The sequence below is a fragment of the Schistocerca piceifrons genome, chromosome 1 (assembly GCF_021461385.2).
Source record: "Schistocerca piceifrons isolate TAMUIC-IGC-003096 chromosome 1, iqSchPice1.1, whole genome shotgun sequence".
Classification (NCBI taxonomy): Eukaryota; Metazoa; Arthropoda; class Insecta; order Orthoptera; family Acrididae; genus Schistocerca; species Schistocerca piceifrons.
Window position 1 is genome coordinate 260,807,705 of NC_060138.1, and position 27,695 is coordinate 260,835,399.

Sequence of the window (27,695 nt, forward strand, 5' to 3'; positions counted from 1 at the left end):
CAGTATGGCGATGACGACTATACGCTTCCAATGTGCGTTCACCGCGATGTCGCCAAACACGGATGCGACCATCATGATGCTGTAAACAGAACCTGGATTCATCCGAAAAAATGACGTTTTACGATTCTTGCACCCAGGTTCGTCGTTGAGTTCACCATCGCAGGCGCTCCTGTCTGATGCAGCGCCAAGGGTAACCGCAGTCATGGTCTCTGAGCTGATAGTCCATGCTGCTGCAAACGTCGTCGAACAGTTCGTGCAGATGATTGTTGTCTTGCAAACGTCCCCATCTGTCGACTCAGCGATCGAGACGTGGCTGCACGATACGCTACAGCCATGAGGATTAGATGCCTGTCATCTCGACTGCTAGTGATACGAGGCCGTTGGAATCCAGCACGGCGTTCCGTATTGCCCCCCTGAACCCACCGATTCCATATTCTGCTAACAGTCATTGGAACTCGACCAACGCGAGCAGCAATGTTGCGATACGATAAACCGCAATCAAAGTCGTGATGGTACGCTTTTTTCCTCGTTACACGAGGCATCACAACAACGTTTGACCGGGCAACGTCGGTCAGCTGCTGTTTGTGTATGAGAAACCGGTTGGAAGCTTTCCTCATTTTAGCACGTTGTAGGTGTCAACACCGGCGCCTACCTTGTGTGAATGCTCTGAAAAGCTAATCATTTGCATATCACAGCATCTTCTTCCTGTCGGTTAAATTTCGCGTCTGTAGCACGTCATCTTCGTGGTGTAGCAATTTTTATGGCCAGTAGTGTAATTAAGTAAAGTATGGTCAAGTGGTATCCGCCATCAGTCAGTCACCGGCCGACAGAGGCGGAGGTCAAAACGCGCAAAGCGCGGCCTGCCGCGCAGTTGCAAAAATAACACTCGCGGACCGGGCGTATAGATCCGCAGACCGGTCGCATAGTCCATTTTGAGATGACCGTTAGAGGGTCGGTGTCACGAGACAGAAGCGCGACTCCACTCGGTCCCTGGCGCCACCACACGCCGTATTCCCGGACATCCAGGACCGTATATAGGCCACCGCAACAGCAATGTACAGAAAGTCCTTCGCCTGCCTTTGCTCGTATTTGTGGCTAGTGACCACACATACTAGGAACCCGTGGAACTTCGGATACTATCTCAACTACCTCGAATGTGAGCTGGAGTACCGTGGACTTGTGTAATTGTGGATTGTAAAGTGCTCTTTGTAAACCAGTATCGTTCTGAATAAATCATTTAAGTATTTTGGATGCTATAGCGTTATTCTGATGTAACAGGTCATAAATCCGCAGAAAGGGTGACACATCCCTATCTAAATATACACTCATTTTGGGGAACGACTGGAGATAAGTCATTCATGTCTACAGGACATGTACTTTAGTAGTGAGTCCTGACTATCTCCTCGTGTTCTACGGCCTTCATTGAACCATTCTGCACACACCCGTTGCATTGCCCAAGACTTCACTCACACTAGTAGCAATTTCCTGGATGGATGAATAACATTTTCTCAGGCCTATAATACGCTCTCTTTCAAACTCACTAATTTGACTATACGATGCGCACATACTTCTGCGAGGCATCCTTCACGTCTGCTGAAGTCACATTGATCTATTGTCTTCGGTTGATAGCGACAATGAGAACGGAGACACATTTTACCGGTAGATGGTATTGGACCCCGACGTCGGTGTTGACCTAGAACCTGATGCTGCTGTTAATCATTTCTCCAGAACATATTAATGAACATGTCCTGTGAATATGAACATGCTATCGCTAGTCGTTATGTTTTTTGTGAACTTGAGTTTCAGTTATAGTATCCTAATAAGCAGGTAAAAGCGCCTCATCTGAAATAGCCTATCTGTTATAGTTTCTTTGATAACGACTTCGCTGACTACCATGCATTGTTGTTGACTCATAGGTTTTGCTTACGTCCAGGAAGCTAAGGATGCTAGTGCGTTAACCCAAATGGTAGACAAATCAGCCTGTTGCTGTTTGTCTTGTTGCAGCTCATCAGCTCATAACGTCCATGTCTCTCAAAGTTCTGTGCGGTTGATCCCGGCGGAGGTTCGAGTCCTCCCTCGGGCATGGGTGTGTGTGTTTGTCCTTAGGATAATTTAGGTTAAGTAGTGTGTAAGCTTAGGGACTGATGACCTTAGCAGTTAAGTCCCATAAGATTTCACACACATTTTTTTTCTCAAAGTTCGTCTTTACCGTAAGGTGACCTCCTAATACGCAGCAGCAATAGCACTTATTTTCTGCTAAGCGATTAGTTTAATTCCCTGTGTAGTCAATCGTCATAAAAAGGCAACGGAACCTAATGGTGCGTCTCCTCTCTGAGCATACTGATTATATAGCGTTTGTGAGTAATTAGTTGAATTTTCGTCAGTTACGTAGCGGAGAATGCAACCTTGCGCTTTCCAAAGGTTTTCTGTTTAACACATTGCTGTGGAGGGGTTCCAGAAGTCCTCACAATTAAAGCAAGAAAGCAGATGTGATCCACCACTCAGTGACTGGACGATACTCATCGAAGTTGTACATAATGTTTAAATAATTTTGACCACTGACACTGAAGACTTGTAGGTCGTTTTATAGGAAAAGGTAAGTCTTTTTTTAGTTTGTTTTAGGGCGCAAAAACAAGTAAGATTATAAGCGCCAATTTAATAACCTCAGATGATTAAGAAGTAAAAGAACTTAAAAGCGACTATACGTTAAGCTCAATGGACGGAAGATAAGCGAGCTAAGAACAAGGACTTCCTCGTGGAGGAAAGTCCACAAAATACGCTGTCCCGACCCAAATGGATCTGAGCACTATGGGACTCAACTGCTGAGGTCATTAGTCCCCTAGAACTTAGAACTAGTTAAACCTAACTAACCTAAGGACATCACAAACATCCATGCCCGAGGCAGGATTCGAACCTGCGACCGTAGCGGTCTTGCGGTTCCAGACTGCAGCGCCTTTAACCGCACGGCCACTTCGACCGGCTGTCCCGACCCAAGGACTGAATGTCCATGGCTATATGGCTACGACGGATAAAAAGTATAGTGCTGTCGACAGTCCCCGTCTCGTAGGCTAAAACATCCGATAACTCAAACGGTAAACATACATGAGGGGAGGTGGAGGCAATTAGTGTTTAACGCCCCGTCAACAACGAAGTCATTAGAGACGGTGCACAAGCTCGGATTAAGAAAGGATGGTTAAGGAAATCGGCCGTGCCCTTTCAAAGGAACCATACTTGCCTGAAGTGCTGTAGGGAAATCATGGGAAACCTAAATCATGATGGCCGGACGCGGGATTGAACCGTCGTCCCCCCGAATGCGAGTCCAGTGTGCTAACCACTGCACTACCTCGCTCGGTCATACATGAGAAAGTAAGTCGTTAAATAAAGGGCATTGAGTCAGAAAATGGTGAACAAAGTTTGTAGACAATGAGCAAAAAGTGGCAGGGGATCACAACCAAACAAATGGCAACGGCTAAAACGACAGTGTCCAATATGCAACCTAGGTAAAATGATCTCGCAGCGAGAGGGCTAAAATGAGATCAGCCAAGTCGCTGGAAGAAATTCAGTTCCCCGGAGCATGTTCCCGTGAAGAGAGGCTCGGTGGCGATGCAAAACTGGCACCACCTGCCGACAGACGGCAGTATGTGTAGAAGGTTAAGTCAGCCACTGTACAATGCATGTTGTAAAATACACAACTACTGCGTGGTGTAAATTTCTAATTCTCAGCAAAAGCATGGTGAAAACATGTAACGGCACTGTATTTTGCTGAAGACTATAAAACAGCTACTTTGGTTGATTTAAAGCAGCTGAGATTGGTTTCTTTTTTTCTTTTTTTGCTCATTGCTACCTATTCAACCACTAAACAAACCATTATACCTTAATCTTGTGTAAGTCTTGATGTACACGAGTTTCATTATTCATCAGTACGAAGATCAGCTTATGTGGGTTTTATAAGTCTGGTACTAAAATACACATACGGAGTATTTTGGTGCAGGGTCTAATACATATCTGCCGATGTCTGATATATGTTATCAGTTCTGCTATTTCTAAGGCCGAGTTTGATCTGCTGGTGTTTCACTGAGTTTTATTGTCGCCACACAATCGCTAATATATGACTTTAGTATTATTAGCAGAGGCGTAAATAGCGGCATCGTTCAATTTTATGAATATACCTAATCACGTCAAAAGCCATCATAAACATCAAAGTTACACATTTGCACAGCTAATTTCTCGCTATGACTTTTTACCACTCAATGTACAATCGATGTGTCTTATGGTATAATTCCTTAACGAGCAGTCCTATTAGCTCTGTGTTATTTCAAGAAAAACAAATTGTTGGCCTTCGTCCAGTTTCTTCGACTCGAAATCTGAATAAGGTTAAATGCGAATACTTTGAGATAAAGGACGTACTTTTGGGCATGCGTGAAAAAAGGGCAGTTTCTCTACAATAAAATTAAGTGCAGAATCAGTATTGTCCTTACCATTCGATTAAACATTAATTCGTTACACTTAATATTACTACCCGGAATATTCATTGTACATGATTATGTAAGCGATGGCTCATTCATCGTCCCAGATTCTTGGCATAAACGAACGCACATTCACTGGACAACTGTTTTTACAGAGTGCCCGGACGTTTAAACTCTATTGAAACGTTGTATCAGAGTTTCCATGGTGATAGAAGGCTCTCCTAATTAATGGGAATAACCCTGTGCTGATTAATGACGTCGCTTCAAGCACGGCGATTCTGCGTTATACAAGTGTCTGCTAATGAGCCATAATAATTACTGGGAGATAATGTGGATCATTTATGCACATCATCGAAGGGGCTGGAGGGATATAATCACCAAAATTAATGTCTAGCCAGAATAATACGTACCAGCATGAGGTGATCATTTGCGATCAGAATCAAAATGATTATTTCTTGCGAGTGTTTCCGAGTTAGTAAATGAAAACATTTGAATTGCTGGTATCATTATTAGACTATGCAAATTAATACGTCTTTAGGCAGTAGAGATATCTTTCGTTTTTGTATTACTTCTCTTAGTTGTGTTTAAAATTTATGACGCTCGTAGAATCTACAATTCTAGTATTATTATGTTTAAGCATAATATCTCTGCATGTACAGGGTGGTCAGAAACAGTCTGGAAATCTGGTAAGGTTGTTGCAGGGGAGATTGTGCTCAAAACTACAACGTCAGGAATGGTACCAAAATAACTACATATTGCTTGCGGTGATTATACAATATATAGGATGAGCACATTAAATTTGTAGGTGATTTGGACAAGAAACGGCACAAAATTTAGTTCCAATAGCTGCAAAATTTGGCTGTAACATTGGGTCTAGAGCGGCTGAGCGTCGCGTCGGACTGAGCTCTGTTGGCGGATAAGGGTCCGTCATTCAGCGCTTCTTGAGATTCGTGTCAGAGTTCGTCATTAATAGTGACTGGCGATTGTTGATGTGACAGTCCCAGCAAGGGAGTACAGAGAGAGCACTTCCGTGTCGAGGTCTGTGAGGAAAGCCCCGGCAACGTCAGTCTTGTGAAACTTATAGGATGACAACATTACCGAGTCCTCGAAGCTGTGACTCATTCATGGGCCTCGATAAGTCAGAAGTCTTTATCTACCGGTCTATGCGAACCAGAGGTGGCCATGTTATGTACATAATGGCTGATCACACCAACACGGTATGAACTGGGACTGTATGTTGATCACGGGTGTAAACTGGCATGCTTCGTTCTCCTCGTAACACTGCTTGTTCCAGTGATGTCGTTGGGCAGTTATCTCTACTGTCGAATTAAGAGAAGCGACAACAAAGGCACTTCCTGCAAACAAATTCGTTTCCCGATTCATGGTAGGTTATGTAACTACACGGCCGAGCGAAAAATACAAGTCTGTTGTCTTAGACGCCAACGACAGTGGCACTTGCTGTAAACAAGTTCTTTTCCGAATTCAAGGTAGTTTATGTAGCCACACGGGCGAGCGAACAATACAAGTTTGTTTTCTTCGGCGCTAGTAGCACAGGGCATATAATATTCTTCACGACGATGGTATGGAACTATTGTACCCATCGCTTCCATATTCGCACAACAGTCGTGGAATCACAAACAACACGAACAGCAATATCGCAGAATGATAAAGAACAGCCCTGATAGGTTACGATCCTGCTGTTGTCGAATTTTGTAGATATTTCTCCCCCTTACAAAGAACATAACAGCATTTTATAACAAACAACTGAAATGATAATTGGGCTTCTGAATGAGGAACTTAGTGTCTAGTCTTTCTTATACAAAGAGTGTAGATAGCGCTGCTTCTGTCTACTTTGTGGGGTTCGGTAGCAATGCTGATTTGTTTACATATACAAGTACATAACAAATTTCATGACACTTTAATGTTTGTTGTATGCTACCTTCATGGTATTTAAATTTTACTGCCCATAACTGTGCGTAAAACATAAAATAATGCCTTTACAAATATTTTGTCGAGCTGCTTCGTCAGGGCGAACAGTTTAGCTAATGAACCAAACGAAAGAGGGACTTAACTTAGAATACACCGTACCTCCAGCCGGGCTGGTTGGCAGTACTGCTAAGCGAACGTCATCGAACAAGTACGGGAAATTTTTTCTTGCTCGTGCCTGCATGTATTTTCAACACCAACAAGAAATACACAGCGCGGCTGTATACTGAAGTGACAAAAATCGTGTGATACATCTTAATATCGTGTACTGCCTCCTTTCGTCCGGCGTGGTGTTGCAGCTCGACATGGCATGGAATTAACAAGCCATTCGAGGTCCACAGCAGAAATATTGAGCCAGCCTGCGTTTATAACTGTCCATAATTGAGGAAATGTTGCTGGTACAGCACTTTGTGTTCGAACGACATCTCGATTATGTGTCATAAATTTTCGATAGGGACCATGTCGGGCCATCTGGATGGCCAAATCATCTGCTTGAAATGTCCATTCTTCAAAGCAGTCGCGAACAATTGTGGCCAAGTGACATGATGTATTGTTATCCATTAAAAATTCCATCGTTGTTTGGGAACATTAAGTCCATGAATGACTGCAAATGGTCTCAAGGTAAACCAGCACAGTCTTTCCCAGTCAATAATCGCTTCAGTTGGACAGAGCATCCAGTCCACACCATTATGGAGCCACCACCCCTTGCATAATATCTTGATCACAACTTGGGTCAATGACTTCGTAGGGTTGCGCAACAGTCCTACCCCACCATCAGCTCTTACCAACTGACATCGGGGCCCATCTGACAAGGCCACTGGTTTCCAGTCGTCTGGGGTCCAACCAGTATGGTCACGAGCCCAGGAGAGGGCTGAGAAAGTGAAGTCGTGCAGCTGGCAACGGTATTAGCTTCGGTCGTCTGCTGCCTTAACCAATTAACGCCAAATTTTGCCGCACTGCCCTAACGGATACGGTCATCGAACGTCCCACATTGAATTCTGCTATTATTTTACCCAATGTTTCTCGTCTCTTAACACTGACAAATCTACGTAAACGCCGCTGCTGTCGGTCGTTAAATGGAGGCCGTGATGAAAGGTATTCCCTGAAATTTGATATACTTTGTTTACTCATGACATAGTGGACTTCGGAATATTGCATTCCCTGACGATTTCCGAACTGGATTGCCCCATGCATCTAGCTCCAACTACCATTCTGCGTTCAAAGTCTGTTATGCGGCCATATTCACATCGGAAACTCTTTCACACGAATCACCCGAGTCCAAGTGACAGCTTTGTCAATGTACTGCCCTTTTATTCCTTTTGTACACGATACTACAGTCATCTATGTACGTGCGTCTCCCTTGACGTGGCATGGATTCTACAAGCCATTGGTAGTCCTCTGCAGAAATATGAGTATTGAGCCATGCTGCCTCTGTAACCGGCCATAATTGCGAAGCTACTGCCGGTCCAGCATTATGTACACGAACTGACCTATAGATTATGCGCCATAAACTTACGATAGGCATAACTTTTGTCACCTCAGTGTAAGGGCTGAACACATGAGTCGGGCTGTTTGCTTAGGCCACATGTGGTTTCTGAGTCCTTTCGTTTCATAATGTAATCTTTTGCAACAGCATCGAGCTGCGGTTTTGTAGCGACTGGTGGTTGTGGAGACGTAAATATATTCGCCTTGATAATAATGTTTTCTTATAAAAGAGAAGCTCAACTGAACCATAATTCGCTGACACACAATATAATTAAGTTTCTGACATGAAAAAACAATAGTAACAGAAGAAGCATAACGGGTAAAGTAAATAAGACGAAAATAATGAAGAATGTAATAAATAAGAAAAGTATAATAAATAAGAAGAAATAACAATAACAAAGAAAAAACGAAATATACTCAAAGGTTAAAATTCTGGCAACCAAATAATTTCGCAAACAATAAATTGAAATAACGGAAACAATATAAAACTGCACTTCAGGTCACCTTGGTTCGCCGCGCGGGATTAGCCGAGCGGTCTAGGGCGCTGCAGTCATGGACTGTACGGCTGGTCCCGGCGAAGGTTCGAGTCCTCCCTCGGGCATGGATGTGTGTGTCTGTCCTTAGGATAATTTAGGTTAAGTAGTGTGTAAGCTTAGGGACTGATGACCTTAGCAGTTAAGTCCCATAAGATTTTACACACATTTGACATTCGTCACCTTGGTTCTTCCGCAAAACTGCATGTCAGTTCATTGCTAACTACGACTGTAGTGAACATAACTCAGTTTAGACCATCTTAAAACTATGTTATAATAATGATGATGATGTTTGGTTTGTGGGGCGCTCAACAGTGCGGTCACTAGCGTCCGTACAAAGTCCCAATTTTTACTCAGTCAAATTACAACAGGCATGCATTCTCCATTTTTTCACACTGTTCCTGTGTTTACGAATAGTCTTCTGTCGTCTACGTTGTATCGAGAAAGCATTACCTTTTACAACATGTTTATTCTAATACCTACCACTTTTCGGAGTTTCGTAATTAACCAATATATTACGTATCAGTCGTCTAAATTTGGGATATTACGTACTTTCTAAATGCGGGCTATAGCAAATTTTGGACCAGTTTGTCAATATGACATACCTGTGCCGTATTCGTTATGCTGAGAACCAAACCGAAATATGTCCAGTAGGAAGAAGGAAAGAAATGGAACGGAACACATATGATCCAGGCGATTCGCGCAGTCTACGGGGTTGCTAAAGAATGCTGAAATAGTTAACTTACCGCGATCGACGTTACAAGCATTTAGCAAGGTTGATGTTCTCCCATCAATATTACTTTTATGGAAAACTGGAAGAAAACGTATGTTGTGGAAAATCGGAAAATAAGATCCTGCCTTGCCTACTTCACTTAAAGACCAATTTTATAGCTTCATACTTCGTGACTAACATCGAATGGCTTATAATTTAGCGACACGGTATAGTGTACAAAGTTTATTTAAGAAATGGGTGGAAGGAAAAGCTTGGGTGGATCTATTTATCTAACGTCGCAACAAAGCCAAAGTAGTGAAGGCTGAGAAACACGAAAGAGAAAATAGAAATGCAAATGTACGAAAAAAGCAGAAATATAATTCAGATCAGCCACAGGTAAATGAACTAGCCACGCCACTAATTGATGGGATTGGGTGATTCATACTTCAATATTGAAAGAAAGCCGGACGCTAACGATGCAAAATGCGCTTTTTGTAGAGAAAATTTTTCTGATGTGTAAGGGAAGCTATAGGTGACGTGTAATAAATGGGCACACAGCGAAAGTATGTAGACTTACCAAGACATATTTTATATTTGCGACTTTTGTCAATAGGACAGAAGGTTTTAAATCATGTGACCATAGTTTTTCATTAACCAGAGTTGTATAAACATAAAAATAACCTTGTTATTTTTCAAGTGCATGTAGAAAGTTTATCGCATTGTAGTCTATAGATGAATTATTTCTCGTTTGTTTTACTAATTTTTTCAGTGACAACATTTTTAACATTAGCCCAAATTTACACCACAGTTCTAATTTGTGCCAACGTACCAATACCTTTTTTTATTCTAAAATAAAAAATGTAAGAACATGTTACACTTCGCCATTATTGTTTAAAGTGGGATACTTCAAAGTATTATTTATAGCAACATTCTTTAATTTATATTCAGCACGTTGTGAGTTATATCTTATAACCCTGAAGGGAAGCCTTAGCTTACATCATTTCCTTTACATAATAATATCCCACATGAAGCACTGCCGAATGGCTTATTCAGAAAATTCAAGGTAACTTTGAAAAAGCAGAGTACGAAATATGATTTTCCTTTGGGAGATGCTAATTACAGGACACACTGCCTGCATACCTCAGCTCCATTAATTCTGCAGGCTACTGAAACCAAACTCTCCTGTGTGCAGTCGGCGGCGCTATCGGAGCGCAGTCAACAAAAGTAAAACGCCAACGCACTTTCCCGTTGCTCGTTCGCACTCCCGTTCAGCGGCTCAATGCTCGCTATCTTCTGGACACCGGTAGAGGTAGATGCGGCTCCCTTTGATGTCGCCAGCTTCCTCTAGTCCCCAATGAGAATACTGCCTGTTGAGTGGGGTACGACTCCCACTGTGCCGTGATTATCGCGGCTAATCTCCCCTGTGGACACGTGCTTCCTCTTTAACCTTTTCCATTTTACTTGTGGACGACCGTGCCATCGTAACGTCAAAACATGTCACATTCCTGATTCAGATACATATTCTGTATGCTCAGTATCGAGGTGAAAAGAAAGTTTGAGAAAAAGCATCCGAGGATAGTATACATCGCAACCTCAGACACAATTGCTTATATCATCCAAGTCAGGTGCAGGTTTGAGCTGTAAAATATGAGCCCAGAGCTCCTTTGCTGTTGCAGTTTCCCTTCAAAGAACTGTTACTGGCGTTATAACTTTAAGGGTATCCTGAAGCCCCGGGAACCATGGTAAGAATTTTGCCGTCAACTTACCTACAGCTTTGTTATGTTTTGCAAAATTTCTCAGGTATACATGAATCCCCTTATCATGGTTGTATCCCGCTTTGGGCTACTTGAACTATTTTCCTCGCCCAGTGGTACTTCTACTGAATCTCTTCTCGCTAGTAAATTGGCAGTAGATCATAAATTCCATAGGGGAGGCCCTTAACGTAGTCCTTACGTCAGAATCCATACATCTCCTCACGAATTTTAGGTAAGATTTTGTATGTCCCGAATATGCCTGTGCATAGGCGACGGCTAGATATACCTGAATGAGCTCAGCTGAAGCAACGGTGATAATACCTTTCCCTGCATATCTATTTCTCACCCATGAAAAAACATCGCTATGCCTCTTCTCTTCTGGCCTACCCACTTATTACCTGCCCATGATTTCATCTTTCTCTTGGTATCTACTGATATCCTGAAACAGAATTTGTAACCTCTCTAAAATTGAATTAATCACACTAGAATTCGTTACACATTTCCACATTCTCTTGGTTCCTATTCCCTCAGAATTATCCTCAAACACTCTGTACTCTAGATTTGCAATTATATTTTCCTCCATATAGAAAAAGATGCTGGGCCTCCAGTTCGCACACCTAAGAGCTGTTTTCCAATGGTGCCCATTCACAACAGGGAGAGAATACAGGTTACCTACCACCTTGATCTTCTTGCAATAGGAGCTGCAATGATAGTGAAAGAATAAACAGTCTGGAAAATGAATTGCCTGTAACCTCTTCAGTGGAGATAGCACTCTCCCTTTCAGAAATTTAATAAATGAATCTTTTCCCTCCAGTGCTAACTGAACCGCTGTACTGGCAGTACCTATATCAAGTTGTCCGCTCCCTCTCCTCCCCCCCTTCCACAGAAATGGCTCTCCCAATACCTGGTGAAGCTTTTGCAGGCAGTGCAGCAGCACAGTTCTGTCCGCAAATAGTAATCTCATCTTCTAATTCACCCTTATGAAGCCACCATATCCTAGGAACGTAACAGCTACATTACAGAAGCAGACAGAAACAAATTCTCTCAACTTTTATTCTTACTTACCAACTAGGCCATCCACACACAAACACACACACACACACACACACACACACACACACACACATTGCTACCAATGACACGGAAGATTATTGCAACAAACATGATTTGTAGCGGGGAAGTACCTGTGACGTGTGCGGACACAAACATATTTTCCTAGATGACACAAATTTATTACAGAACCAAAACTGACTTACACCATAATTCGCATATACATAAAAATGTGATTTGTATTAAGAAATAATAAGACAAGAACGAAACATAAGAAATGGCTCTGAGCACAATGGGACTTAACATCTAAGGTCATCAGCCCCCTAGAACTTAGACCCACTTAAACCTAACTAACCTAAGGACATCACACATATCCATGCCCGAGGCAGGATTCGAACCTGCGACGGTAGCGGTCGCGCGGTTCCAGACTGAAGCGCCTAGAACCGCACGGTCACACCGGCCGGCGAAACATAAGAAACAGTAGTAACAAATTAGGAATAAAATACGATAAAAGACTGAAACTTCGGCAACACAGGAATTCCCACCCACAAGCACTTCAAAATTCCGTAAGGGAACTTAAGTAAATATTCACATTAAGAACTACTGTGCAGCACGTCAAGCAATTCAGTGTAACTTTGGTAAAGCATAGAACTCACAGCTATATGTGAGCGTTTAAAGAAATTGAAGTATCTTGAGTACGGGGCCCACAACACTGCCGTCGCACTTCTACCAACTTTATTCAGCATGATTTACAAATCAAACCGACGGGAACATGACATCAGCACTTCACCCAGCAACCGGTGCTGCTCTCTGTGCTGTCCACTCAACACAGCGGCACTATACTGCCCCACAGCTCACTCATACTCCTGCTAAGCTGATAGCAGTCAACCGCAAAGCTATGTACGGAGGACTCAGAACAAGGCAGAGACGCTACCCATACACTTCAGCCACAGAAATTCTACAGGTACCTGAAGGCTAACAGACTAAAACACTGCGTCCGAACTCCTACTGCCTTAGTTTTGTCGATACAACACGATGCGCACAGAAGTACTCCTTTAGTCACGCGCCCTTCAACTAAGCCGTTCCCAGTGAGACCCTGGCCAACACCATCTGTATGATAGCTTCCTCCTGGCACTGGTGGCGCTGGCGGCAGATCACTTTCATCTCCACAGGGCCCACTTGGCTGCAGCGAGATGTCTGCAGATTAATTGTCACCTTCTTAGTGGAGCATAACTTCTACAGCGCCATGATGATCAAGGCACACCTACAAAAAGTTTAACGTTAATTATTGAGTAAAACGTTACCCAACGAACAATAATCAAAGAGGAAATTTCGCCTGCTATTAATTTGTACTTCTTGCAGGTGACACATCCATGCACATGTAAAACACACACTACCTGCTACAGCAATAGTGGTCCTGTCACGATCCCTTGCGGTACACCTCACGCTAGTGTCCGTTGCTCCAAACGGTCGAAACACTGCCCAGTTGTTGTAACGGTAACTGTCTAATTGAAATGCAAAATGAATACTTAATATTTATTAACTAAATTTCACAAATTCCGAGAATCTAAGATAACAACATTATGTAACAAGTACGCCCAATACATACGCTGACTCGGCAATTTACATAAAATTCTATGAGTAACTCCCTCCACTCATTGGCAATTAACTTTCGTCCACTGATTGAAGGTAGACGGTAGTGTATGAACGTTCGTGACCACCAAGTTAAACAGGCTGCTCATCTGTAAAACAGATGGCGTTACTATTTAGATAAGATATAAAATTACAATACCTGTAACTCATATATTCTCCTACAGTAGAATTCCTTTTAATGTCCCTCAAATCCACTGAAAAGTCAACGAAACTGGTACACCTGCATTATATCGTGTAGGGCCCCCGCGAACACACACAACTGCCGCAACACGACTTGACATGGAGTCGACTAATGTCTGAAGTAGTGCTGGAGGGAACTGTCACCATGAATCCTACAGGGTGCTCCGTAAATCCGTAAGAGTATGATGGGTGGACATCTCTACTGAACAGTACGTTGCAAGGGATCCTAGATATGCTGAATAATGTTCATGTCTGGGGAGTTTGGTAGCCGGCGGAAGTGATGAAAATCAGAAGAGGCTTCCCGGATCCACTCTGGAGTAATTCGGAACGTGTGGGGTGTCGCATTGTCCTGCTCTAATTGCCCAAGTCCGTCGGAAGACACAATGGATTTGAACGGATGCAGGTGATCATAGAGGATGCTTACGTACGTGTCACCTGTCAGAGTCGTATCTAGACGTATCAGGGGTCCCATATCACTCCAACTGCACACGCCCGCAGCATTACGGCGAATCCACCAGCTTGAAAAGTCCGCAGCTGACATGCAAGGTTCATGGCTTGATGAAGTTGTCTCCATGCCCGTACACGTCCATCAGCTCGATACAATCTGAAACGAGACTCGTCCGACTAATCAACATGTTTCCAGTCATCAACAGTCCAATGTCGTTGCTGCCGGGCCCAGGCGAGATGTAAAGCTTTGTGTTGTGCAGTCATCAATGTTATACGAGCGGGCATTCGGCTCTGAAAGCCGATATCCATGGTGTCTCGTTGAATGGTTTGCACGCTGAGACTTGTTGATGGCCCAGCATTGACACCTGCAGCAATTTGTGGAAGGGCTGTACTTCTCTCACGTTGAACGATTCTCTTCAGTCGTTCGTGGTCCCGTTCTTGCTGGCTCTTTTTACTGTTGCTGTTAGGTCGCGCGGGATGCCACTTTATAAATGCCTCATTTATTTGATACGACCTAAAATATGTAAATATGATTAATTGATTAGTAACAGGGAGTGAAAAAAGTTGCTATATTGTACCGAATGTCCGTCGTCTGAGATTTTACTTATTTTAATTAATTTCCTCGTGAGTCGTAATGTACACATGAGTGACTCATTCCTCAGACAATACCTCAGCACAATATGGGGTAAAGACGGCTATAGTACTTAGGACAGGTATAGAGGGACAGTTCGTTTAATTTTCCTATGGAACTGTTGTAGGTAAGTGTCGAAGATTCAGAAATGTTCAAAAAGACTTTTTGGTTTTGGAATCAAGTTCCGTGACAATTGATGCGCGTTCTCCTACACAGTGAAACAGTTTGTGTTTTCTATATGTATTATGTAAGACAAGTGACAAATTTATTTGCATATATTAACCAACGCATATTGTGACATTTAATTGCTACAGCCCTGATGAAACGGTTTTATTTTAGCCTTCGAAGTCAAGTGTTTATGAACTGCTTACGTTATATAATTTCGTATTCAGAAAACATTTAGCGTATGCGTCCAAACGGGCATATTTTGTAATATATTCAGCTTGTTTAAAGACAATGGAACTTATAAGACAAAATTATTTCATAAAATAAACTTACCAAGGCATTAGTGTACTAACATCTTGGTGAAAAGTTATGTTCGCTAATGTATGTTAAGAGGTTATCGAGGTTTTTAAGAAAGTCATTGCACCAAAAATGGGATTCCCAACCTATGCAACAGGTATAGTATACTGTAAGGAAGGGAAAGATGCCGTTTGCTACAGCACACAGGGAACACACTTAAATGAAGAGTTCTTAAGGAACCCTGTCTATTTTTGGGAACTTGAAATATGTATTCAACGAACAGGAAGAAGTTTCTAGCCATATATTTGTTACTGAACAAAATCATTATGACATGTCAATAACTGATTTATGCCACTTGGCACTACAGCTTGCAAAGCGAAATAAACTACCTCATCCATTCCACAAACGGAAAAAGATAGCAGACAAGGACTTAGTTCACAGTTTAATTAGATACATCAAAACATAATACTTGGAAAATCAGATTCTACTTCATTTCAGTCTTATTTTTCTTTCCTCTGCCTCCAGCCACGTTATCCTATCTATCGGGAAAAGTGCCCATTCGGAGACTTTCCCTTGAGCTCACCCTCTAGTACAAAAGGAGAATTTGAATAAAAATACGTGTTCGGGTCCCGGTCGGGGCACACATCTTCAATATCTGTTCAGTTGCCTTATTATGTTTATATTCCGGACCTTCACAAATACGCCTACAAAGTGTACATACAATTATAGTTCACAGTGACGAAGAAACAGCTGTCTGGTGACAATGCAGAATAACAATGGCGTGATCAGTTACACACATTAAAGTACTTACGTCTACTTTCCCCACAGAATTATTCTTTTCTACTTGAGGTCTTGAACAATATTATGTCACAAACAACGAAATGTTTCTTATATCTTTCTATGCGTCTACAGCCAGACAAGTCACCGTCTGATACATGGTGAAGAGAATATTATAATTTTGTTTCTTCTCCTCCTTGTTCCGTTCGCAGATGATAGACTGCAATAAATTTTGTCGTTACCTCCTAAATGAGCCCGAATTTTTCTGATATAAGTGGAGTGGTTATAACCAGAGGGATGTATCGGAGTGTGTACGCTCGGCAATGTGTTATATTTTCCCCTATGCACAAAATGTTCCTTGAAACATTGACCACTGCATTTTAAAAATCTCTGTGAAACGCACGGTGACTAAACAAATTCAAAACGAGTCGACAAAATCAACTCTGAGTTTTATCTCTCTCTTCAGTTGATTCAATTTTGTAAATTTCTCTGTCTGACGAACAGTCCTCAAGAGTTGGCTTTCGTCGGTGAACCGCTCTTCTTTAGAACTCTTCCAGACTCGTAAACCTGCCTACCAACCCCATGGACAGAGCTGCTGTTCCACATTAAATTACTCCGAACCACCAGATTCCTGACGTTAGTGTACAGAGGTCTGCATTATCCCCGATTTTTACCGGCGAGTCCCGCTTGACCCTTTGGCTCTCGGGAGTATGCGGCCGAGCGTCCTCTTCCGCCGGCTGTGGGCAGCCGATCGCCAGCGCCGGCCGAGTGCGCCAAACGCTCGGCCGGTCGCCAGTAACCGGTGGACTCAGTACCAGCGAGCGGCGCTTCGTAACACTCCTTGAGATCAGAGGCCACCGCTTCACATTAACCACTCACTTATTTTTTTTACAAATGTCTTTCGTTGTTTACTACCAGTTCTATTACCTAAACAATACACTTGTATATGTTACATTTGATGTTTGTTAATATCTTGCACACTACTGGAGTTTCGCCTTTAAGGTTATCATGTATTCCAGTAATTGTAACGTTAAAAACTGTAATGTCTTTATTTAGTATTTTGTTCCGTTCGGTAGACAAACGGGAACACAGTAGACTACGTGTAGCCTATCTCCAAATTCGGCCACGTATACGTTGTACTAACATTTAATGCAGGATCGGAAAGGAACGACTGAGTTAAAAGTAATACTCACGAAATTTTGTTGCACTAACGTTAATTTCTGAACAAATTATGACCTGTAAATAACATTACAAGTGAATCATGACTATACAATTCTTTTTTCGTCATTGGTTCTCCATGATACACAGGCGTCATTTGTGTTCCTGGAGCTATTACTACAGCTCGCGGTTTGAACTTCTTACTGTGAAGTCAATGAAAGTGGAACCATACATTTCCTTCCTTGTGATTACGTGGTATGTTGTGAATACTTACGTAATTGTGATGGATCAATAAGAGATCATCCACCTTGTCTGATACCAGGCACGATCTTTTGCTGGACAGCAGGTGACCGGCCTGGCTACAATTTCTCTCGCAGGCAGCACTGGTGGCAGGAATACAGAGAACTCTTCTGGCTACTACCGACAGCCTTGGAAATAACCCCGCGTGCGTTTTCCACCACTGTAAAATTTGTCCTTCGGCACAGCTACAGTCGGATTTGGAGAGCGAAAGGTACCTGTCGAGTTCATTGGTAGTAACTGTGTGTCCATCTTCGTCGTCCTCATCCGAACTCCAGTCCATCCTGGACTTTTTCATGGGAAGAACTTGGTCACTGTTTGCTTGAATGGACTCTAAACATGAATGAAAACATCCGTAAGATATTTCTGTCACCTTCCAATATGTATACACCGTTGTTAGAATTACTGGTTACTAAACGACTATATTTACGGTGACATTTTATATATATCGCACAAATTACATCAAAACGCATTGTGGAATGTTAAAGCTGCGAAACCTTTCCAAAATATCACATTGTAGACGTAATAAATCTTGATCTAGCGAAAGATGGCAGATTAGACAAACAAACATTCGTTTACTAATCGGTTTCTGTGAATGAACCTTACCATTTACGGGCAGTTCCGAGTACAATCGTCGAACTTCAGCATACGCTGCTTGCTTTTCTTCTGCTGTGAGTTTCTTCAAATGACGCCGTGATGGCCATAGAACCGTGGCAACGTAATGGATAGCGTCAATTTTGCGCTTCCCTGTGATGAAGTATGCTGCTCTCCTTTTTATTTTCGCCATGAGCTGAAAAGGAAACCCAATATACATAACTGCACTCTCATAATTCAACAGTTGTATAAAGGATCGTAACCTATAGAAAGTGTTCATACTTCGTTGTCACTGTCTATTGGTTCACAATGATGTAACAGACTCTTGTACCACGGCGGCACACGTTCCAGCTTTGTTACCTTTGCAGTTTCCAAATCCAAACTCGCTTCTTTAAAGGGGGTTAGAAAAGCGACAAGTCAAAAAATTTCTCTTCTTGTAGTTATCAGACCACAGATAAGCGTCTAAAGCGCACATTTGTTCTTTAAGGCACATATTAGCTCGGGCACCATTGTCATCCGTACTTTGTCTGTCTTTTCTTTAATACGCCGCGATACAGTGGTAGGGTGCGGAAGAACATCTTCTATACTGACTTTTCCGTAAGTAGCGCCAACATTGATGAGCTCCTGCGAATAATTCTTGAAGCCAATCTTACTACAAGTATTTAACGGTAGGAAATCTATTCCACTCATATCGACCAACCTATCAACAACTTTCTTTATGCTACTTGGTACTGCAAGTGGCCGGTGGACTTCTGATCCGCATTTACTTTTGCAGTGCCGAATCGTACCTATTGTGGATGACTGGTACGAAAGTATGGTATCACATGTGGTACATTGCACGAAATAAGCAGAAGCCTGCGTGACAGGATCCACTACAAGTGCCAACGATTTCCAAGCTTCACTTTTCGCCTCCTCTTCCGACATGTCTTTCCTCTTCAGGACTAATGAGCCGCTCCTAATTCTCTCCACAATACTTCTCTTCGTTTCATAAATGGAACGTTTACGACCTATGCTTGGTTTATCCACAACGCTGTCTGCGCCGCTCAAAGCCAGGTCGTCAACTGCGTTTGCACACAGTTTCTAATGCGATTCGGCACTGTAGAGCACGCGGTGGTTGTACTGTCACCGGCCGAGATTGTGAGTACGCTGGAGCGCCCGGCAGTGCTCGACAGTCAAACCGATATCCGAGAGGTGGAGGAGAACCGGCTACACGGTGCATTAGACGGCCACAGCCGTATCGCAGCCGACGAGCAGCGGCACGAAATGGGAAATGCTCGAGCGGTTGTTTTCATCGAAATGCAGAGCTCTATTAGTGTAAGGGTACTAAAATAGAACCATATCGGACTTCGTATTTAAATAGTATCCATTGATAGATTCCTAATGGCACTCTTAATTTCCTATTAGAGAGGTGTCTGAATGATTTGATTTAATTTTTTGTGACCTCATCACATTATATTGCAGCTGATCTGATTTATCCCCACAAATACCTTTCACTGATCACAGAATGTATCAATATTCAGTAATTTACTGCTTCATATCTCGGTGTGAGTGTAGAAATATAATCAGCGATAGTTTTCTAATATATAGCAGCCTGAGTTAAAATGTTTAGAGCGACAAATTTGTAGATGATATGACTTACTACAATAAATTCATATTGAGAAAAGTTGTTAGAAAATATATATTAAAGAAACAGCAACGTGTGTTTCTTTAAATGTTTATACATGTGTAAGCCATACCCTTTGCTGTGTATCAGCTGTGTCAGCCGGTGCCGTGTGTTCAGACAGCCCCGTCGTGTCTCTGGAGCTGGGCAGCAACATCAACGGCAGCGCCATCCGCGAAGGCGTCGACGTTTACTTCGAATGCAACGTGCGCGCCGACCCCTGGATACACAAGGTCATCTGGAGGCACAACGTGAGTACCCGGCAATTTTACCGTTCTCTGTATGTCGTACACACCTTCATCTGCAAGGCCCCTAATCTCTGTAACGGAGCTAGTCCACTTAGGTTTTTTACGATTCTAGAATCAATCACTCCCTTCGGCTGCCAATGACATAAAATCCTCATTTGTGAGGCGCTTGTTAGAACAATACGATTCTCATTTTACCTTGACCATAAACTATGTTACGTGGTTTATACACTGAAGAGCCAAAATTTTATGACAACATCCTTGCCATCACGATGGTCCAAATGAAATTAAATTATCATGTGGCGTTACTGACCGAGATCCGGTTATGCCGCTGCATGATCCAATGTTTCTATTTGACGCCAACTCGGTCCTTCTGATGAAAATGAGAAGAAATGATAAGGACACTACAAACATTGAGATACTGATCGAATAACACCGCCGATCCTGCCGGAAATCGAACCCAGGACTCAGCGAGCAACAAACAGTGACGCTAATCACTGGCCTACGAGCTACGGGCTCAGGTTAGGCAAGTTTGGTGTACGCCGCCAGCGGTCAGAAGTTGTTTGGGGAGTAAAAGGACCAGGCAATGGGAAATTGAACACCATTCATAACAATAACAAACGTTATTAAATTTCCTGGTGCCGCGATACATAGATGATAGGATAATGGTTTTGACCAAACAATTACAAAGGTCAGTTGCTTCAGTACAGTAAGCCTTCTCCGCAGTGACAAAAAATGTGTGTTAATTCCTAAGGGACCAGACAGCTGAGGTCATCGGTCCCTAGTCTTACACACTACTTAAACTAACTTATGCTAAGAACGACACATGCACCCATGCCCGAGGGAGGACTCGAACCTCCGGCGAGAGGGGCAGCGCAGTCCGTGACACCATGCCACAAACCGCGCGGCCACTCCACGAAGCCGCAGTGACATATCGGTGACAGTATTCCATCCCCGATACCACCCAATAGTCTAGATGCACCACAGAAGACACTGATTGGTTAGTGCAAGCACTGGGTACCTCTAAGATACATATACGAAGGTGTCTTAGGACATGTATTAAAGTATAAGTCTGCCAGAGCTGTGGCCTAGTTTACACTATGTTTTCAATATGTGCAACAAGGCTGGGCTGATTTTGTGTTTGTTTTGTGACTATGCCACCATCCTTCCGGTTTCTCTTCACTTCGAATCTGCCTGGCCTATATTTGCATGTAAGACACTGAGCTGTTAGCTTTCTTGAGCATGCTCTCGTCGATGGTGTAAAATTTGTTGTAAACACGTCAGGAACTATACTAACTCTCGTCAGCACTTCAGATGTGCAATTGTTTCCGTTATTGTAACATAAAACTGCATCATAGGCACCTATTTTGAGTACTTCAAGCCTACAGAACGTCGTTTTTGAGCATCTAATCCAATTTCAATTATTGAGGCTTTCATTTGCATTTTGTGTCTTTCCGTGATGACACTCCTTCAATAAATCAGGTTTTGCAAGATAACTGAATGGGGGCTTAATTGCATTCTGGTAATGAGTGTTTATCCGAATAGGCCTCATTTCTGTCCTTGAACTTACATCTACATCTACACCCATACTCCGCAAGCCACCTGATGGTGTGTGGCGGAGGGTACCCTGAGTACCTCTATCGGTTCTCCCTTCTATTCCAGTCTCGTATAGTTCGTGGGAGAAGGATTCTCGGTATGCTTCTGTGTGGGCTCTAATCTCTCTGATTTTATCCTCATGGTCTCTTCGCGAGATATACGTAGGAGGGAGCAATATACTGCTTGAATCTTCGGTGAAGGTATGTTCTCGAAACTTTAACAAAAGCCCGTACCGAGCTACTGAGCGTCTCTCCTGCAGAGTCTTCCACTGGAGTTTATCTGTCATCTCCGTAACGCTTTCGCGATTACTAAATGATCCTGTAACGAAGCGTGCTGCTCTCCGTTGGATCTTCTCTATCTCTTCTATCAACCCTATCTGGCACGGATCCCACACTGCTGAGCAGTATTCAAGCAGTGGGCGAACAAGCGTACTGTAACACTGTTCCTTTGTTTTCGGATTGCATTTCCTTAGGATTCTTCCAATGAATCTCAGTCTGGCATCTGCTTTACCGACGATCAACTTTATATGATCATCCCATTTTAAATCACTCCTAATGCGTGCTCCCAGATAACTTATGGAATTAACTGCTTCCAGTTGCTGACCTGCTATTATGTAGCTACATGATGAGGGATCTTTCTTTCTATGTATTCGCAGCGCATTACACTTGTCTACATTGAGATTCAATTGCCATTCCCTGCACCATGCGTCAATTCGCTGCAGATCCTCCTGCATTTCAGTACAATTTTCCATTGTTACAACCTCTCGATACACCACAGCATCATCAGCAAAAAGCCTCAGTGAACTTACGATGTCATCCACAAGGTCATTTATGTATATTGTGAACAGCAACGGTCCTATGACACTCCCCTGCGGCACACCTGAAATGACTCTTACTTCGGAAAACTTCTCTCCATTGAGAATGACATGCTGCGTTCTGTTATCTAGGAACTCTTCAATCCAATCACACCATTGGTCTGTTAGTCCATATGCTCTTACTTTGTTCATTAAACGACTGTGGGAAACTGTATCGAACGCCTTGCGGAAGTCAAGAAACACGGCATCTACCTGTGAACCCGTGTCTATGGCCCTCTGAGTCTCGTGTACGAATAGTGCGAGCTGGGTTTCACACGACCGTCTTTTTCGAAACCCATGCTGATTCCTACAGAGTAGATTTCTAGTCTCCAGAAAAGTCATTATACTCGAACATAATACGTGTTCCAAAATTCTACAACTGATCGACGTTAGAGATATAGGTCTATTGTTCTGCACATCTCTTCGACGTCCCTTCTTGAAAACTGGGATGACCTGTGCCCTTTTCCAATCCTTTGGAACGCTACGCTCTTCTAGAGACCTACGGTACACCGCTGCAAGAAGGGGGGCAAGTTCCCTCGCGTACTCTGTGCAAAATCGAACTGGTATCCCATCAGCTCCAGCGGCCTTTCCTCTTTTGAGCGATTTTAATTGTTTCTCTATCCCTCTGTCGTCTATTTCGATATCTACCATTTTGTGATCTGTGCGACAATCTAGAGAAGGAACTACAGTGCAGTCTTCCTCTGTGAAACAGCTTTGGAAAAAGACATTTAGTATTTCGGCCTTTAGTCTGTCATCCTCTGTTTCAGTACCATTTTGGTCACAGAGTGTCTGGACATTTTGTTTTGATCCACCTACCGCTTTGACATAAGACCAAAATGTCTTAGGTTTTTCTGCCAAGTCAGTACATAGAACTTTACTTTCGAATTCATTGAACGCCTCTCGCATAGCCCTCCTCAAACTACATTTCGCTTCGCGTAATTTTTGTTTGTCTGCAAGGCTTTGGCTATGTTTATGTTTGCTGTGAAGTTCCCTTTGCTTCCGCAGCAGTTTTCTAACTCGGTTGTTGTACCAAAAGGTTCAAATGGCTCTGAGCACTATGGGACTCAACTGCTGAGGTCATTAGTCCCCTAGAACTTAGAACTAGTTAAACCTAACTAACCTAAGGACATCACAAACATCCATGCCCGAGGCAGGATTCGAACCTGCGACCGTAGCGGTCCTGCGGTTCCAGACTGCAGCGCCTTTAACAGCACGGCCACTTCGGCCGGCCTGTTGTACCAAGGTGGCTCTTTTCCATCTCTTACGATCTTGCTTGGCACATACTAATCTAACGCATATTGTACGATGGTTTTGAACTTTGTCCACTGATCCTCAACACTATCTGTACTTGAGACAAAACTTTTGTGCTGAGCCGTCAGGTACTCTGTAATCTGCTTTTTGTCACTTTTGCTAAACAGAAAAATCTTCCTACCTTTTTTAATATTTCTGTTTACGGCTGAAATCATCGATGCCGTAACCGCTTTATGATCGCTGATTCCCTATTCTGCGTTAACTGTTTCAAATAGCTCGGGTCTGTTTGTCACCAGAAGGTCTAATATGTTATCGCCACGAGTCGGTTCTCTGTTTAACTGCTCAAGGTAGTTTTCAGATAAAGCACTTAAAAAAATTACACAGGATTCTTTGTCCCTGCCACCCGTTATGAACGTTTGAGTCTCCCGGACTATATCCGGCAAATTAAAATCTCCACCCAGAACTATAACATGGTGGGGAAATCTACTCGAAATGTTTTCCAAATTATCCTTCAGGTGCTCAGTCACAACAGCTGCTGTGCCCGGGGGCCTATAGAGACTATTGCACTTCTTATTGCTATAACCACGCCTCTCCCTTCACTGTCCAGCCTGTCTCTGCGGTATACATTCCAATCTGAGTTTAGGATTTCATTACTGTTTACGTCTGGCACTCAATGTCCATAGGAACTCTTGGGCTACTCTGGCTAATGCAACTTTGGTTCGTCTGAGTTTTGGAAATTATTATTATTACACGAATCATCTTTCGGACACAGATTGTGCATTGGTGTTTGGTCAGTGGATAGTTTGTGGAAAGAACTGCCCACACAGCACGCCTCATTGCCCCTAAATTATGTGTGTTTTATCTGATAGCTCTCTCCTTAAAATAACTAAAGAGAATCAGTTTCTTTTAGAGTAAGCTCTTTGCTCCTAGCCTGTTTTGGATGTGGCCAAAACATTCTAACTTTCCTATTGTTGTATTGTACGGATTTTTATCTGCTACAGCTTTGTACGAAGAGTAGTCCCCATCATCAAGGTATTTAGTTTATCTAACATACTGGTCCTCAGATCTGGAGAACATCCTCACAACTGCAGCAACCTCCATGCCCCCACTTGAGCCACTATAATTCTTAGAGCTTGCTGCTGCTTGCTTTTCTTGCCACAATTTCTCACTGTTTTCATTGTTGGACATTTTCCTTATTTCTCACTGGTTGCTGTATTTAGACATAATTTCTTCTGAAACGTTACCTGATTCTCTGCCAATAACAGATGCAACTCCCTAGAGAGATGTGTGACCCCTTTCCATCCAGGTCCCATCTACAGACACACACAGGTCAGTAACATTAACTGTCGGAGATTTACTGTCATGAATATCTACGGGAAGCTCTATTTCATTTTGGTTTATTTCCACCAATTCCTCCACTGCTTTCTTTGTAGAAACTCTGGCAGTATCACATACAGCATCAGACTTTTTTTGCTTACAAACCTTGCACAAGGTGGAGGCATGTTCAGAAAACTACACAATAAATTATCTCTTTCCCCGCCCTGTCCAAGGCATCTCAGAGCATATGCTAACCTAAAATTGCTTTCACAGGTACCAGTGTCAGTTTTTTTGGAGGAGGAAAGTAAAAATTCATAGCCCCACGAATTACAAATCAATTTAAAATCACAAGCTACTCCCACTTTTCGTTCTTCAACAAGAATCATGCATTCCTTATTTTAACATATGAAAATGAAAACTTTGTTGCCTGGCAGAGAAGCTCTAAATCAATAAGTCAGAACCCAGTGGAATCCGTATCAATATCATTCACACACCTCTGGAGTTCTCCTGTCCCAAGTTTTTATTCTGCAGCTGAGAGCTTATGTTCTTCATTTCAAGCTACTTCCTCTTTTTTGTTGGTATACCGATTTCCATGAAACCTCCATTTCCTAAACACAGTTTTTCTACCACCCACTATGCATAAATCTTAACTTCCACGTAAGGCTTTGCGAATTCAAACTTACACCTACTAATATCTGTTAGTATTGCCAAAACGTAAATAAACTACAAGGAAGGAATTTTTCAGCAAAGATATAGATGTCAGCCAGAGATATAGAGGTCAGCCAAAGATATAGAAAGGAAATAGCATTCACACAGACAAAAATTCCACTGAAGCAAGCAGTTTCCCCAATGTCGGAAAAGGAGAGAGAGGCCGCCAGTGCAGAGTTAATCAGTTTAACCGTTTAATGGCTTTTCTAAAGCTACTATCACAATAAAATTCACACATAACATAGACTAAACTCTGTACGCCAAGAAAATCTCTTTGAAAAAAAATGATTTTTTGGAGTAAAATCCGTTACATTCCCCCTTAAAGTAACAGTAAACAATTTAATTCAAGTATCAGGTGGGTGGCAAGTTGGATAGGTAACATTTACAGTTGAACATCAATATCTCAGTGTGGCCACTTTGCACTGCCACAATCGGCAGCACAAATTATTAATGGCACACAAACTACTATGGACCCGGAAGCAATGTTACATTAAAACATTCAATCAATATTTGGCATATCAGAATAACAGATTTTAAGTAACCGAAAGAAACAATTGTTAAACATCGAAAACATGAATGACACCCATTAACGAACATGTATCACAAGAGACTGAGCCTTGCTATAAATCAAATCACTGAACCTTTGACCGATTTACAGTTAATACAGGATTAGTCAAACAGTACTTAGAACCATGATTATGTTGGTTGACGCAAGGGTGCAATACACAAAAATAACTAAATGAAAAATCTTTTTTCATACAATTGTGAACAGTATTGATGTACTTGGGGAAATGCGAGATATACACTGTGCTGCCTTACAGGATTTTTATTCACTACCAGTTTCGATCATGGACCACTTTTTCAGTGGAAAAAATATCTACAGTGACGACTTGATTTGACATGCGAGCTATTAACCAAAAACGTATGTTGCGATACAGTGCTCCATCTTTCTGTACTCCACTACTCTTGTCATCTCTATATATACTGCAGCCAACACATCACATATTGAAGTTCCCACATTCTGGCACTCAAAGTCCATAGGAACTCTTGGGCTACTCTGGCTAATGCAACTTTGGTTCGTCTGAGTTTTGTAAATTATTATATCCGCTTTGACTGTGAGCTCTATTATTTTTTTATTTTATATGGTATCAATTAGAGCCTAATAATATACATTGAAGAGCCACAGTAACTGGTATACCAACATAATATCGTACAGGGCCCCAGCGAGCACGCACGAAAGGCCGCAACACGACGTGGTATGGACTCTACTAATGTCTGAAGTAGTGCTAGAGTGAGCTGACACCATGAATCCTGCAGGGCTGTCCATAAATTCGTAAGAGTGCAGGGGATGCAGTTCTATCATGAAAAGCAAGTTGCAAGCCATCCCAGATATGCTCAATGTTCACGTCTCTTGAGTTTGGTGTCCAGTGGACTGTTTTGGAACCACTCTGTAGCAGTTCTGGACGTTTGAGGAGCCACATTGTGCTGCTGGAATTGCCCAAGTCTGTCGTAATTCACAAAGGACATAAATGAATTCAGCTTGAACCGTCCCCTGCTCACATGCAGGGTCCATGGGTTCATGAGATTGTATCCATTCCCGTACAGGTCCCTCCGTTCAATACAATTTCAAACGAGACCCATCCGAACACGCAGTATGTTCCCAATGAACAGCCCAAAGTCGGTTTTGACGGGACCAGGCTAGCCGTAAGGCTTTGTGTCGTGCGGTCATCATGGGTACACTAGTGGGCCTTCGGATCCGAAAACAGATATCGATGATGTTTCGTTGAATGGATCGCTCGCTGACACTTGTTGATGGCGCAGCACCGAACTCTGCAGCAATTTGCGGAAGGGTTGCACTTCTGTCACTTTGAACGAGTCTC

At 42.6% G+C, this 27,695-nt stretch overlaps 1 protein-coding gene across 1 annotated transcript in view; it reads left to right on the forward strand.

Moving 5' to 3' along the window:
* The window catches only part of LOC124709827 (hemicentin-1-like), a 432,676-nt gene that overhangs the window by 276,881 nt on the left and 128,100 nt on the right, over window positions 1–27,695 (forward strand). Inside the window, exon 8 of the mRNA XM_047240877.1 lies at window positions 19,966–20,096. Coding sequence (XP_047096833.1) covers window positions 19,966–20,096 — 131 coding nt within the window. The remainder of the gene's footprint in view (window positions 1–19,965; window positions 20,097–27,695) is intronic.